Source organism: Pygocentrus nattereri, chromosome 16 (genome assembly GCF_015220715.1).
Source record: "Pygocentrus nattereri isolate fPygNat1 chromosome 16, fPygNat1.pri, whole genome shotgun sequence".
NCBI lineage: Eukaryota > Metazoa > Chordata > Actinopteri > Characiformes > Serrasalmidae > Pygocentrus > Pygocentrus nattereri.
Genome location: NC_051226.1, coordinates 22,513,085 through 22,526,391, shown reverse-complemented (window position 1 = coordinate 22,526,391; position 13,307 = coordinate 22,513,085). Strand labels below are relative to the sequence as shown.

General features: G+C 42.5%; 2 protein-coding genes across 2 annotated transcripts; one reads left to right on the top strand and one right to left on the bottom strand.

The window, feature by feature from the left end:
- Positions 1-1,658: 1,658 nt before the first annotated feature.
- LOC108431259 (aristaless-related homeobox protein) lies at positions 1,659-9,397 on the bottom strand. The gene is made up of 5 exons (XM_017704278.2): positions 9,027-9,397; positions 7,763-8,264; positions 6,867-6,912; positions 5,376-5,671; positions 1,659-4,628 (listed from the first exon to the last, which is right to left on the bottom strand). The coding sequence occupies exons 1-5, from the start codon at positions 9,232-9,234 to the stop codon at positions 4,379-4,381; spliced, it is 1,302 nt and encodes a 433-aa protein (XP_017559767.1). The 5' UTR covers positions 9,235-9,397; the 3' UTR covers positions 1,659-4,378.
- Positions 9,398-11,262: 1,865 nt separating this feature from the next.
- On the top strand, positions 11,263-13,288 carry LOC108431260 (sperm-associated antigen 16 protein). The gene has a single exon (XM_017704279.2). The coding sequence runs from the start codon at positions 11,342-11,344 to the stop codon at positions 13,184-13,186; it is 1,845 nt and encodes a 614-aa protein (XP_017559768.1). The 5' UTR covers positions 11,263-11,341; the 3' UTR covers positions 13,187-13,288.
- The last annotated feature ends 19 nt before the right edge of the window (positions 13,289-13,307 follow it).

Here is a 13,307-nt window from a genome sequence, read left to right as displayed (position 1 = left end):
AGTGTTATATATGCAGTGTTATATGTATCTATCTATCTGTGTATTATGTTTATATACAGGAATGTACATATTGAATATATAGTATATAATATACATATATACATAACACATACATAAAGTGAGATATGCAGTAATATGAATGTAGGTTATTATATACACATGCGTATACAAATATAGACATGTAGATGTAATAGATACTGTGCAGATCAGGGAGCAGCAATACAAATGAAAGTTGTATGAATGAAGTATATCATCAGTGCAGAAGGTGTTGGAAGTGCAGTTTTTTAAAGTGACTGTGTAGCGTTCGTCAGGATAACCGCCTCAGGAAAAAAGCTTTTCCTAAGCCTGCTGGTGCGGGAGCGGAGGCTCCTGTAACGCCTGCCAGATGGTAAGAGGCTGAAAAGTCTATGATTTGGGTGGGTAACATCTTTGATGATGTTTCTTGCCCTGCCCATGCAGCGTTTGTGGTATATGTCCTCGATGGTGGGTAAATCGGTGCCTGTGATGCGCTGCGCCGTTTTTACTACCCGCTGGAGTGCTTTGCGGTCAGCAGCGCAGCAACTGCCGTACCATACAGAGATGCAGTTGGTGAGTATGCTCTCAATGGTACAGCGGTAAAAGTTCACCAGGAGGTTTCGTTTATTTAGTACATTTGTACCTATTCAAGGGCTATTTATTCATCTGATGTACACTACGCAAATATTTTACATAAAACTTATTTTAAAAACGTGAAAATATACTTTACTTATTTATATTCATCAGATGCAATCCAATTTGGATAAAGCCAAAACTGATTGAATTGAATTGTATAAGACCTGTTAGATTTTTCCACTAAATCTTATTAGGAGGCGTTGCGCATGTGCAATAGTAACAGGAAACGCAGCAACTAGGAAACTGCTTCAGCTGGCATGGTGGACATGAAATGGCTCTTTTTATTAATACAATCTCCTGCCGTCCTCTGTTATACAGTGCTGCACATTAACTTAATTTGTGTTTTTAATGTTTTTGACCACATATTGTTTCATTTTGCTTATTTTGAGAGACAATCTAGACAACACCTGCAAACTAACTAGCTAGCATCCTTGCTAGGTCTGCTGTCATGTTAATGGGTACAAAAGGTAGATTAAATAAATAATGGCAGTGATTTATTGTAAAGCAGAATATATATATATATATATAGATGTATTCCAGTAATAGTCAAATCAACCGTTCATGGTTTTTTTAACTGTAGGTGACCTCGACAGATTAGCGTGGCATGAAGTGACTGATCGGGTCACTAACTTGCATGATGGTCAGCATGAGAGCTGCACCTCAGTAGGAATGTGGTGCACATAAACATTTGCTTTATTTAGTAGTTCAGTTGCGAGTGAATAGAAAGTCTTAAGCAGGCAATTTGATCACAGCTGAAATCTACAAAGTTATGTTTATTTCTTTCACATCAGACTTTAAAGTTTACATGTGTTTTGTAATGAGACTCAGCAAATACTGTTTAATTAAAACAGTTTGGGCTACAGTAAATGTAATGTGTGTGAATTTAACATGTATTGTCATTTAATACATTTGCACAGTCTACATATTGTGCTGTGAATACAGAAGGTACTATTAACTCTTTAGAAATACATAAATCTTTCATAAAAGAATTGCATAAATCCTACAAGTACTTCATTCAGTTTTATTGAACATGATAGAAAAACATATATTATAATACCATTTTATGTTGGTTTTATATATTTAAATTGAATGGAAAATTGACTTGTAATTAAAATACATAAGTTTTATCTTTTTGGCTTAAATATTTTTTTGAGTGTTTACATCTACAGTGGACTGTTCCGAAGCCTGAGCCATCTCAAGCCCTGTTCTTTGAGGCCCCCCTGGGGCCTCTGACAGCTAGAAGCCCCTGGGTACTGGCCCTGCTGGCTTGTTCAGTAATCCATCCCTAAATGGTGGGAAAAAAGCAGTCCTATTTTTCTTTAACCTGCTGAGAAAGTGAGTAACCCTTCAAGATACTAAGCCATTGCTGTCTCTGTTTAACTGGATATCAAATTCAAGAGAGGCTTTGACTAGATCTTTTCACAGATGTTGTTATGTCTGGATACCTGGTTTGTATGGTGCCATTTCAACCAGCCTGTAAAGACTAAGAGAAAAGTCTAATTCTGAATCACTCAATACTAAAAAAGCTGTCATTGTTATCATTTGTTGGATTGGGTTTAGATATTGTGGCCAGCACCAGCTTTCGTGTTCCTCGGTTCATCTAAACTTCTCTACAGCTCCGTTCTTTAGCTGTTAAACTCTTTTGTCCTTATTATTTAAGGAGATTTAAACAGGGAGACACCTGCACTTCAATAAGAGGCCATAATACCTCAACTCTATACCATAAGTCACCAGCTCCTTTCGCACCAACAATATCCTACTGCTGAAAATGTCTGTTTCCACAGATCAGCTTTAGCTTGAAGTTGAGCACGCTGATAGATTAGTTAGATTCATTTGATTATGTTAAGCCCTGCACCTTTTCACATGTCCTGCTTCAATAGCGTGTTGGACAAAACGCTGTGTAAGACCCCCTTTGAGGGGGATTTGTACTTATCAGTTCCTATTATTCATTGCATTGCAGATTAGCTGGATGTAAGGGAACGTAGTTCCTAATAGGACAAAGTGCTTCCCTTGTATGTTTGAATGGAAGTCTATGAGATGACAAATCACTTTATACACCAAACTAATTGGATGATGACTTAAGTGCGGAAGAATTAAGCCAGTTGGAAGAAGTCCAGGATTACAAGGTGGGGCCATTCACCCCGATATCCACCCTTTGTGGGGGACAAAGCAAGGCCGGAGGCTGAGAACAAAGTAAGCTTCTTAATGTGTGTGAATAGTGGCGAAACAAATTTAGACTACATGGGCTCAAGTAAAGGAGCTGAGGCTACAAATCCTGTCATTCAGCACTCTGATAACATCATCAACCACGCTGACACATACTGACACTCCTGCTCTGTCTAAAAACTTCAACTGCAAGACTGGGGTACAAGAATTACCTGGTCTGACTGACCTAATTCGAAGCATCAGCTAGTTTTCAAGAGAAAATGATAAAGAGTGAAGCACTGCAGTCTGTCGGAACTGGAGCTACAGACCACCACCTATAGAAATACGAAACTAATCTAGTTATTTTTAAATTGTTTGTTTAATATTTCAAATATTTGGGAACACCAATAATATTTAAATTATAGGTCTTTTACATTCATGGAATTTGGAAGATGCTCTTCTCCACAGCATGTGCATAGTTCTCTTGTTAGTGAAGTAAGCACATGTAGCATTAGGAGTCTTGCCCAAGGACTTGAATATAGTATGGTGTGCTTGCCCAGGTGGGAAATCTTGTTATTTTCTGTTTATGATATTTTTGATATTAAGATAACTTATCTGCCTTGCGATTTGTTTGCCAATTTTTAAACTAATCATTTTAGTACTTCATTCTTAATATTTAACCTGATGTTTATTCTAGAAACATCTAAAATGTTAAACTGTGAAGTGTTGTGAAAGTTATTTAAAGCTGGTGCCACATTAATCTATCTTTGAAAGCATACAGCAGTTAAATGCGGAAAAGTTTGTCTTTGTCTGTTGATATCTAGGCTTGTAAATGTTCTAAAATCTTTTGGTCCTCTTCACCCATTTCCTTATTATTCAGCATTTGTAGCCCCTTCCCTGTTTTTAACCACCTGTTTCAATACAGCTTCAATTTATTACAGCTTTATTTTTATTTCACATCAGCACATTCTCCTTGGCTCATTCAGCAGTTAGTATCTTATAAATAAAGTTTCCTAAATGCCATTTGGCTTAGACATTCAGTTCCAGGAAAAAAACTCTGACCAGTATAGAACTTTTAGAACATTATGTGGAAGTTCATTAAACTTTAAAAGGGTTCTTCATGATCGTACATCTAACTTACAAAAATGTTTCTTGAGAGAAGGCTTCTTTGGAGCCCTTGGGGTGTCCTCACTTCAAAGAACCCGTGTAAAACAAATAGTGCTCACGCCTCGCCTGTTATTGGCTCAAAACCTTAACAAAACATATAAAATGTTTAATAACACAAGAAGACCACACATTAGGGCATTTTCTACCCATATTCGGTCTGTCAGTTCTATAAATGCACCATTTGAATAAACTATAAGGTATACAGGAGTCTGAAGGGGGACCAGTCTTTTTCACTGCAGGACTGAAAACCTACTTTGGCATTGCATTCATCAGTAAAAGCCATCATGATGCTCTGTTAAATGATGCTCTGCAGTAAAGCTTGCCAGAGTTCCATAGTTCCAAGGTTCCAAGTTCTCCATACTATAGTGCAGTTCAGCTTTGGTCTCGTGCCTTGGCTGGAAAGAAAGAGGTGATATCAAGCTTCCTTTCCAGCTGCACCAGCTGCAAGGACGCTGAGCTGGCTGAGCTGAGCAGAGTGCTCCTTTGCTTTGAGCCGCAGAGCTGCGATGCTGGAAGCACGGTGATCCACAGGCAAGGAAGAGGGAGATGGAGTCGAGGAAGAGGAAGACGGTGGTTCAGGGATATGGGGGGGAAACTGAAACAGACGCTCCATGGCTGGAAGGGGCAGTCTCTGCAGCGCCAGTGGAGTCATGCTAGTGAAGAACCTGAAAAGAAAGAGAGAGGTTATTAGTTAAGTCAGCACAAAAAAAGACGAGGCCAAAATACGAGGAATTTAATTCAGAGTGATAAACAATGTTGTAGGAATACAAAAAGGTGATTTGAAGATCCTTTTTAGGAGTTAAACTTTTTCACTTAACTGTACACCTTTTTCTTCTTACCTCACTTGTCAGTCAATGCAAGATATTTGGTGTAAGTTGCTACTTTTGTTTGGCACTGGAGCCATGAGGCTAATGTAGCTAACATGTAACAAGCTATCAAGCTTATACCCACCTGTTAGCATCGTGCAAACTGCGTATCTAAATCATCACAGACTTGTCTCAAACCACTTTAAGCTGCTAAGTTGCTTAAGTTGACTGGTTAATGTGGTTTCTGACACTGCATGACATGCTGTTATCTATAAAACAAACATGCAGACAAAATTCAGGTTTCAAGGTGAGTGCTACACTGTTTAAGCTATGCAATGTACCGTTCACCATTTCTTAGATAGCAGTATGTCATAAGAAAGTCTATTTGAAATTACTCAACAACTAAACTGCTAAACTGCTGGCATTCCATTACATGTTAGCTACATTTGCCTTGTAGCTGTAGAAACTTCTGAGACCAAACATCAGCTATAAAGAGAGTGGATGGGTAAAGGGGAAAAACTGCGTACATCTGATTTCTGACCATTGCTTTAAGCCATGGTTTGTGCAAGTGATCTACAAATTTACCAAACGGGAAACAGCGCTCACCTTCCAAATGTAGGGCCAATGAAGGCCGGGTGTCTGAACATGGCTGCCCCAAGCAGAGAGCTGATTCTGTGGGGGGAGGCGGGGCTGGGAAGGTTCTGAGTGAGTCCATGGAGGGAAGCAGGCCAGGCTGACTCCATGGGTGGATGTGTGGTGGGGGTGAATGGCGCACCACTCAAATAATGGCACAGAGACTGTGCTGCAGTGATGGGCCCAGGGAAGTGGAGACCCATCGGGTGGGCCTGGACCCCAGCCTTCTCTCTTTTTCTCCATTTTGCACGTCGATTCTGAAACCAGACCTAGAGAGAGAACGTGTAATTTAGTCGGGGGGGGTCATCAGTTCCGTCAGTGAAGCACATCTGGATAATAGATTCTAATCAACAGTGAATTCTTCACAACGTCAAAAGGAAACACAACAGGCTTGTTTATAAAGTGTATCTATTTATTAAAATTGATTTATCTGATTTAAATTGAAATAGAGGCTGATCAAATTGAAAGGGACGAGTATCACACTAGGGTGAGATGACTAGTAATATATCTTATATACCATCTTCATAAACTATTCCACTAAAATTCGTCACTACTCCAGTGCTGAACATGTCAGATTTGGCACATCAAGATATAATCCTTTACATTTATATACTTATTAATTTCTTCATTTAGCTGACACGTTCAGTTGTTACAAGGAAACAGCAAATAAATAAAAAATTAAATAAACCCCAAAATACTAAGCATTCACTCTGGTGTGTTTTTATGTGCAGAGTTAAGCACAGTACTTTGATATAGTTGTGAAGGCTGAATACCTGAATAGCGAGCACACTGTCCTAAATACATTAAGTGAATATGAAGTAATGTTTGCAGAATAAATTCAGAATACATTTAGAATACAAACTGATAGAGTACACAGGAAAACCCTGCTGTAATCTGCATTTAATTTAAGTTACACTGTTACTCGCTGTTACTGGTTGGCCGTTTTATTTATGTGATGCTTCTTGAAAACTTTAATTATTCAAATGAAAATATGAATTCATAAAAAATAGTCAAGGTGATATTGTCTGTCATCACCTGCTTCTGTCCTCTGCTGCTCCCATAATTCCACTGCTCTTTCATAGCCTAAGCCAACAATTCACCATATCCCAATAACAAAATATCACAAATGTGACAACAAACGTGTATAAAATGTAAAAAGAACACTGCCTTTACTAAATACAACTGAAAACAGAAACTGAATTTCTGTATTCTGAATATGTGTCCCCAACACTCATATATCATAACATCCCTGCCCTGTTTACAGTGCTGACCTGAAATGTGTATAAAATATATTTTATTGCCTCTCCGTCGCCAGACACTCACAGCTTCAGTTTAAGTTTAGTGAAGTCCATAAATTAGTGCTGTTCCTTTGAATTTCATTTATTTCAGTTTAAATGAATTAATTTTTCTATTATTCCGATAGTAAAAGAGCATCAATTCAGAGAAATGAGAAATGTGACTGACCTGTACCCGTGCCTCTGTCAGATCCAGCCTCATTGCTAACTCTTCCCTGAGAGAAAGAAAGAAAGAGTAAAGGGGGTAAATTAGTGAACTGTGGGTTTTCAGTGAGGTACATGCTTCTAACATTCAGACACACGAGTGCATCCTTTTGGTTGAATGATTCGATTTTTATTATACTATTTCTCTCTGCAGCCCACTTTCTCTCCAGCCCACTCTCTCTGTAGCAAACTCTCTGCAGCCCACTTTCTCTGCAGCCCACTCTCTCTGTAGCCCACTCTCTGCAGCCCACTCTCTCTGTAGCCCAATCTCTGTAGCCCACTCTCTCTGTAACCCACTCTCTGTGTAGCCCACTCTCTGTGTAGCCCACTCTGTCTGTAGCCCACTCTCTCTGTAGCCCACTCTTCTAACTACTATGCAATCGAAAATTTAACTGATGCGCTTTTCTGTCATGAGCAACCTCACTCACAAAACTGACCCTCATTTCTGGACACCATAAGGTCTTTTAACTTATTACCAGCAACCAACCAATCAATCAATCAAAAAATAAGATTTTCAATTCTTTACTTTTACAGTCAGTGGCTCACATATTTCAGGCATCTCAGAGTAAAATGACTGATCTAAAGCCGGGTCTCCACAGTCTATAGAGTGCATTGTAGAAGACATGAACTGATCCCAAATCAGCTTTCACACTGAGAACGCTGGGCCAGGGTTGGTCTTATTAACTGCAAGCACAACTCACAAATCCACAAACTGAGCTGGAAAATGAAGAAATGAGACCCACAGAGACAAAAGTTTAACCTGGCTGTGTTCCAATATGTGTGCACTGGTGCTCTAACTACACCACTCAGAAGTCATTACAGCTAGTGTGCAGAATTCTGGCCACCGAACCACCAGGCTACCTCGTGAACACGTCGGGGTAGTGTGTCTTCTGGAAGGCTCTCTCCAGCTCCTCCAGCTGGTAGCTGCTGAAAGTAGTCCTGTATCTTCTCTGCTTTCGTTTCAGCGTCCCGTCCTCGGCGTCACTGCCCGCCGAAAAGCACGCGCCCTCCTCACCGTCCCTCAGCTTCGCCTGCTCGTCCTCCAGGCTCTCCTCCTCGCGCCCCGGGGACGCGCTCCTCTCGCGCCACGCTCCGGCTCCGTCTCCAACTGCGCCTCCGCCCCCAGACTCGCTCTTTACGGTGGGACTCTCGAGGGGGCCGAGGTCGCGGTAGGATTTACTCCGGCTGATGCTGACCGGAGGCGCGTGGCTGATCCTCAAACTCTCGCGCGCGCTCTCCGCGAGCCTGTCGTCTTCTGGCTGGCCTTCGTGCGCGTGAGCCGCGTGTGCGGGACCGAACGGGCGGCGCAGTTTGGGGGGGACGTGCATGTCGGGTGTAGGCGGGGAGCGGGTTTTCGGAGCAGCTGCCGAGAGAAGAGAACCATTAACTTCAGCTGCAGTTAAACACAGTTAAAGCAGTGACTCCCAAAGTGTTCACTGCGCTTAGATAAAGAGGATAAAGCGCTGAAGGAGAATCCTCTTTTTCAGAGTCTCTGAAGAATTCAGTCCTTGAGATGTAAACAGAAACCTCTTTACAGTGCTGGTGACACGACCACCGGGGGTCCCAATATCTGCAACACAAGTATAGCCCTTTTATTTACTATATAAAACCACCAGTGAACCTACGCGATGGTAAAGTGGTCATAAACCTGAAAATAAAAGTTTTCTTTAGGGACTATTTTGCGTTATAGTGTATCCCTCCGCCACGAATGGATTAAAATACATTTTAAGCCAAAACTTTATAAGAAACAATCATAAAACAATGTCTCAGACCCCAGAGAGCGCTTATCTAATCACTTCAATCATTTTCTGTGAGGGAGCTTTTGGAGGTGGACGTCTGGTTCCTGTCCCCACCACTGCGAACCGTTCTCACACTGTTTCTCTAGAACAGAGCGCTTCACATCAAACACTCTGAATAACTCTTTTCACATCTCAGCCATTTAATTATGCTGATTTTTTTTAATCACATAAAAAAATAAAAATCGTATATAATATAAAAATAATTCAGCGCTTTAGGTGTTAATTCGATATTAGGGGGGATATAAATAATCTCCAGTGGTGTCTCATCATTTGCAGTGCAGTCCAGCTGTGTAAAAGTTGTCCAAAGCGCTCAGACTGGTACTCACCTGGGCCTGAGGCGGCGCGCTCCTCCTCTCTCAGCGGCGCCGACACGCTCTGCTTTCCCAGCAGTCTGACTGTGAGGGGGCTTCTCCTGCCCAGAATGCTCTCGATGCAGTAGGAGGAGAACAGAGTCGACGACCTCCACTTGCAGCCTGCCTGGTCGCGGAGCTCATCTTCTGCCTGAGCGCTCATGCTCATGTCTGAGGGGCTCATGGGGGGCTGTGACAGTGGCTCTCTCACTCCCTTATGGACTTGTTGCCTGCGCTGCAGCCCCCCTGTTCACTCTGACATTTGTAGGCTACTGATGTTTGAGCCTCGCAGGCTCTTCGTCTGATTGGACGACCAAAGAAAGGCTGGACGCCATCAGTTGGACGCAGAGACCCGGTCAGCATTCATCAGTCCGGCTTCTACTCCCCCCCTTACTGTGATACCAGCCAGAACTCAGCAGAGCACCGACCTTCAGAGACACGTGTCAAACTTATGTGTGACTTTTATACGGCGGACAGAAAAAACTCCTTTATCTGCAGCTTTTGTTTCTCATAGTTTAAGTATCTTGTAATGACCACCTGCACCCTCATCTGGACGTTTATCAAGCATGAATGAAACTCCAACCCGTCTCAACAACATAGACTTAACCCGATTAAACCCGATTCTCTCCCTGTAAAACCAAATTAATTCATTCATCCGTTCATCCGTTCATCCATCCATCCATTCATTCATTCATTCATTCATTCATTCATCATTCATTCATTCATTCATTCATTCATTCAGTCAGTCAGTCAGTCAGTCAGTCAGTCAGTCAGTCAATTCACTGTCTTTTAAATCAAACTGCCAAACATTTTAAAATTTGTATTTTAATGATGAACAAACAGTTTTTCTAATATTGTAGTTTCATATGTTTTACCTCTTCACCTCCTTGAGACCACCGGTGGCTTCAAAACGCACTTCGTCATATTCTTCAAAACTTTCATATTAAATAAGCTACATTCATAAGGTGGGAGTCACATGAGGCTGTAACTGTAATGTAGTTTTAAACCCTTATAATAGAAAGAGCTGATGTTTTTCTGCTGAAAGTCGACCCATTTCCCCACAAATCTGGGCTATAAACTGTAAACCGGCGTCTCTTCAGTGATCAGCTCTGTAAAATGGTTTTTATAAAATAATACAAAGAGCGTCTAAGATTTTTGGCTTTCAGCAGTAAATTGTGGGCATGTAGTAATATGTTTATGATCATATAACCTGTTCTGTTCATTTGAGGGGAGCTTTAAAATATATATAAATAAATAAAATAAAAAATGTACATTTATTTCATGCAGTTACTGAAAAATTGGCCTTACGATTTGGTCCTGTAAACTCAGACAGACCAAACTACACCCTGGAGAATAAGACGCTAAAAACTGTAGTAAAATAAATCAATAAACAAACCAGCCAATAATAAAAATAACAATTAGATGTTTCCAGAATGATCAGATTTGTTGACAGAAAAACAACATTAATGATGTGATGACGGTTTTCATATCCAGATTGTCTCTAATTTGCAAAGCGAACTTGTTTTAATCCAGATAGACAATTACATCGGTATCATTGCCTACACTAAGTGCTAAATTAAACATACAAAATCCTCTTTGGTGTCTAGTTCTTGTTATATCCCACTATATAAGTGCCCAGTGTGAGATATTGCAATGCAGTGAAATGAGAACATTAACTGGAGAAATGGCTCTAAACGTTTCGCGGCGCTGATGTGGCTCATCACCAAAGCGAACGTGAGGCGCCCCCTGCTGTCCAAACAGAGATATTGCAGGTCCGAACTCAAGGTCTTTCTTTCTCATCTTTCAACAGGCCGTGAAAGAAAGACTAACATACCTGTGCACGGGCGGACTTAGTTTTAATAGTAATGGACATAGGTAGACTATAATTATGAAACTTTGGTTATATTAGTGTATCGTAAATTCGTTTAAAAGGTGAAATAATTAAACGGTTGGCCGTTTTCCTCTGTGTTCTGACGAAGCGCGTACGAATTCTTGCTGCATATAAAAATTCGAAGCCAACAGCAGCGCGTTTAAAACTAAAACTCCGCATGAATTTCTCACAAACGAGGGATTTCCAATGAACTGCTGCGCGCAATTTCAGACCAGCCCCGACCTGCGCTGGGATTGGTTAGTAGGCAGCTTGTGAGGACAGACCGTGAGTCAATCTTAGCGCAGGAGGCGGGGTTATGTAGGAGTACAGACGGAGCCTAACACCGCCGACAGGTCCCGTGACCATGGTAACAGTACACACACACAAGCCATGTTAACAAACAAAGTAAGCAGAGTGGGACATGGCAGCACGCGAGCTAGCAGAGGAGTCGGTAGATGGGCCGTACTATCTCGAGAAAGTCTTCATTCCAGAGGATTCTGAGGATGGGTTTGAGTACGAGGAGATTACTGTCGAGGAAGAGGGTGTAACTGAGGGCGAGGAGGATTTGGAAGCGGCAGTTAAGGCATTACGAGACCGCATTGAAGCCTCTGAGTCTGTACCCTTGACAGAGCGGCTAGGCTCGGCCAAGCAGCCAGTAACCCACATCCCTGAAGTGGTGGACGATTTTCTCCGCAACTTTCTTGTTAAAATGGGCATGAGCAGGACGCTGGAATGCTTCCAAACAGAGTGGTTTGAGATGCTACAGAAAGGCAAGCTCAAAACAGACGAGGTGGGGTTCGTACCTGACCTCTACACCCACAATCAGCTCCTAGATAACGAGCTGAAAAATGTGCAGAGAGAGCGAGACAGCTATAAGCAGGCCGCGCTGCAAGCTGGAGAGACCATTGTAAAGCTTCAGAAGGAGAGGGACTTCCATCGCCTGCAGCATAAGCGTGTGGTCCAAGAGAAGAACAGGCTGATCGAGGACATTAAACGTCTAAAGAAACACTATTCATCCTATGAACCTGCTCTGAGACAACTGAACGAGAAGTACCAGGCAGCTCTGAGGCAGAAGATGCTAGTAAGTATCGAAAGGGACAGAGTCTTTGGACAAGTTCACAACCTAGACAGCACATTACGTAATGCACACTCCTCACCAGGAACTCACAGACGACCCGTAGAGTCTCAAAAAGGACAACAGAAGCTCCAGCGTAGTCCAGACCAAAATACCAGACCATCAGCTGATGGGGTAGCTCCTTACAACCCTACCAAAGATCCAACCAAGACCATTACTAAACATCCAAAGGACTCTGAGTTCCCTGCTGGCACACGCATTAATCCCTTCCTGCCCCAAATTAAAGCCCTGTCTGCTCAAAACACCAAAACATGCAGCTTCTCCATGACCAGATCCCTTAACGCTCATACTATGGCTGTGAGTTGCCTTGCGCTCCATCCTCGCAAATTTGTTGTGGCCTCTGCCAGTGATGATCACCTTTGGAGGCTTTGGGGGATGCCAGAAGGTGAGATGATAATGACTGGAGAGGGCCATACTGACTGGTTGTCTTCATGTAGTTTCCACCCCAGTGGGGCCTGTCTGGCCACCACCAGTGGTGACACTACAGTGAGGATCTGGGACTTCGCCAAAGGCCGCTGTGTGCTAACCCTTGAGGGCCACACTCACGCCACCTGGGGGTGCTCATTCCACTCTTGCGGAGACTTTGTGGCCTCCTGCTCCATGGACAACACGGCGAAAGTTTGGGACCTGAACAGTGAGCGCTGCCGCTACACCCTGAGGGGCCACGTCGACTCTGTGAACAGCATCACATTCCTGCCCTTTTCCAACATTCTCCTCACCTCCTCTGCTGATAAGACCCTCTCTCTGTGGGATGCCCGCACCGGACTGTGTGCTCAGACCTTCTACGGCCACGAGCACTCATGCAACAGTGCGACCTTCAGTGCTCTGGGAGACACTGTGGCTTCCTGTGACTCCTACGGTGTGGTGAAATTATGGGATGTGAGGAATGTGTCAGCCATGGTGACCATGGATACCGGGCCACAGCCCAGCAACCAAGTGGTCTTCAGTCCAAGTGGACGGGTGCTGGCAGTCTCGAGTAACGATGCCTCGGTGAAGCTGATGGAAGTAGCATCTTTGCACATGTCCAGTCTATTGGGGCATAACGATGCTGTTCAGAGCGTCACTTTTGACCACAAAGGAGAATATTTGCTATCTTCAGGATCTGATGGTGAAATCTTCATCTGGTCATAATATTTGAAATAAAATCGAATTGATAAAAGTAGATTTATAGGCCATGTATAATCTAGACTGTTAAATAAATGCACAAATCACACATTCAGTCATGTGCCATAAATGATCAAAATATGATATA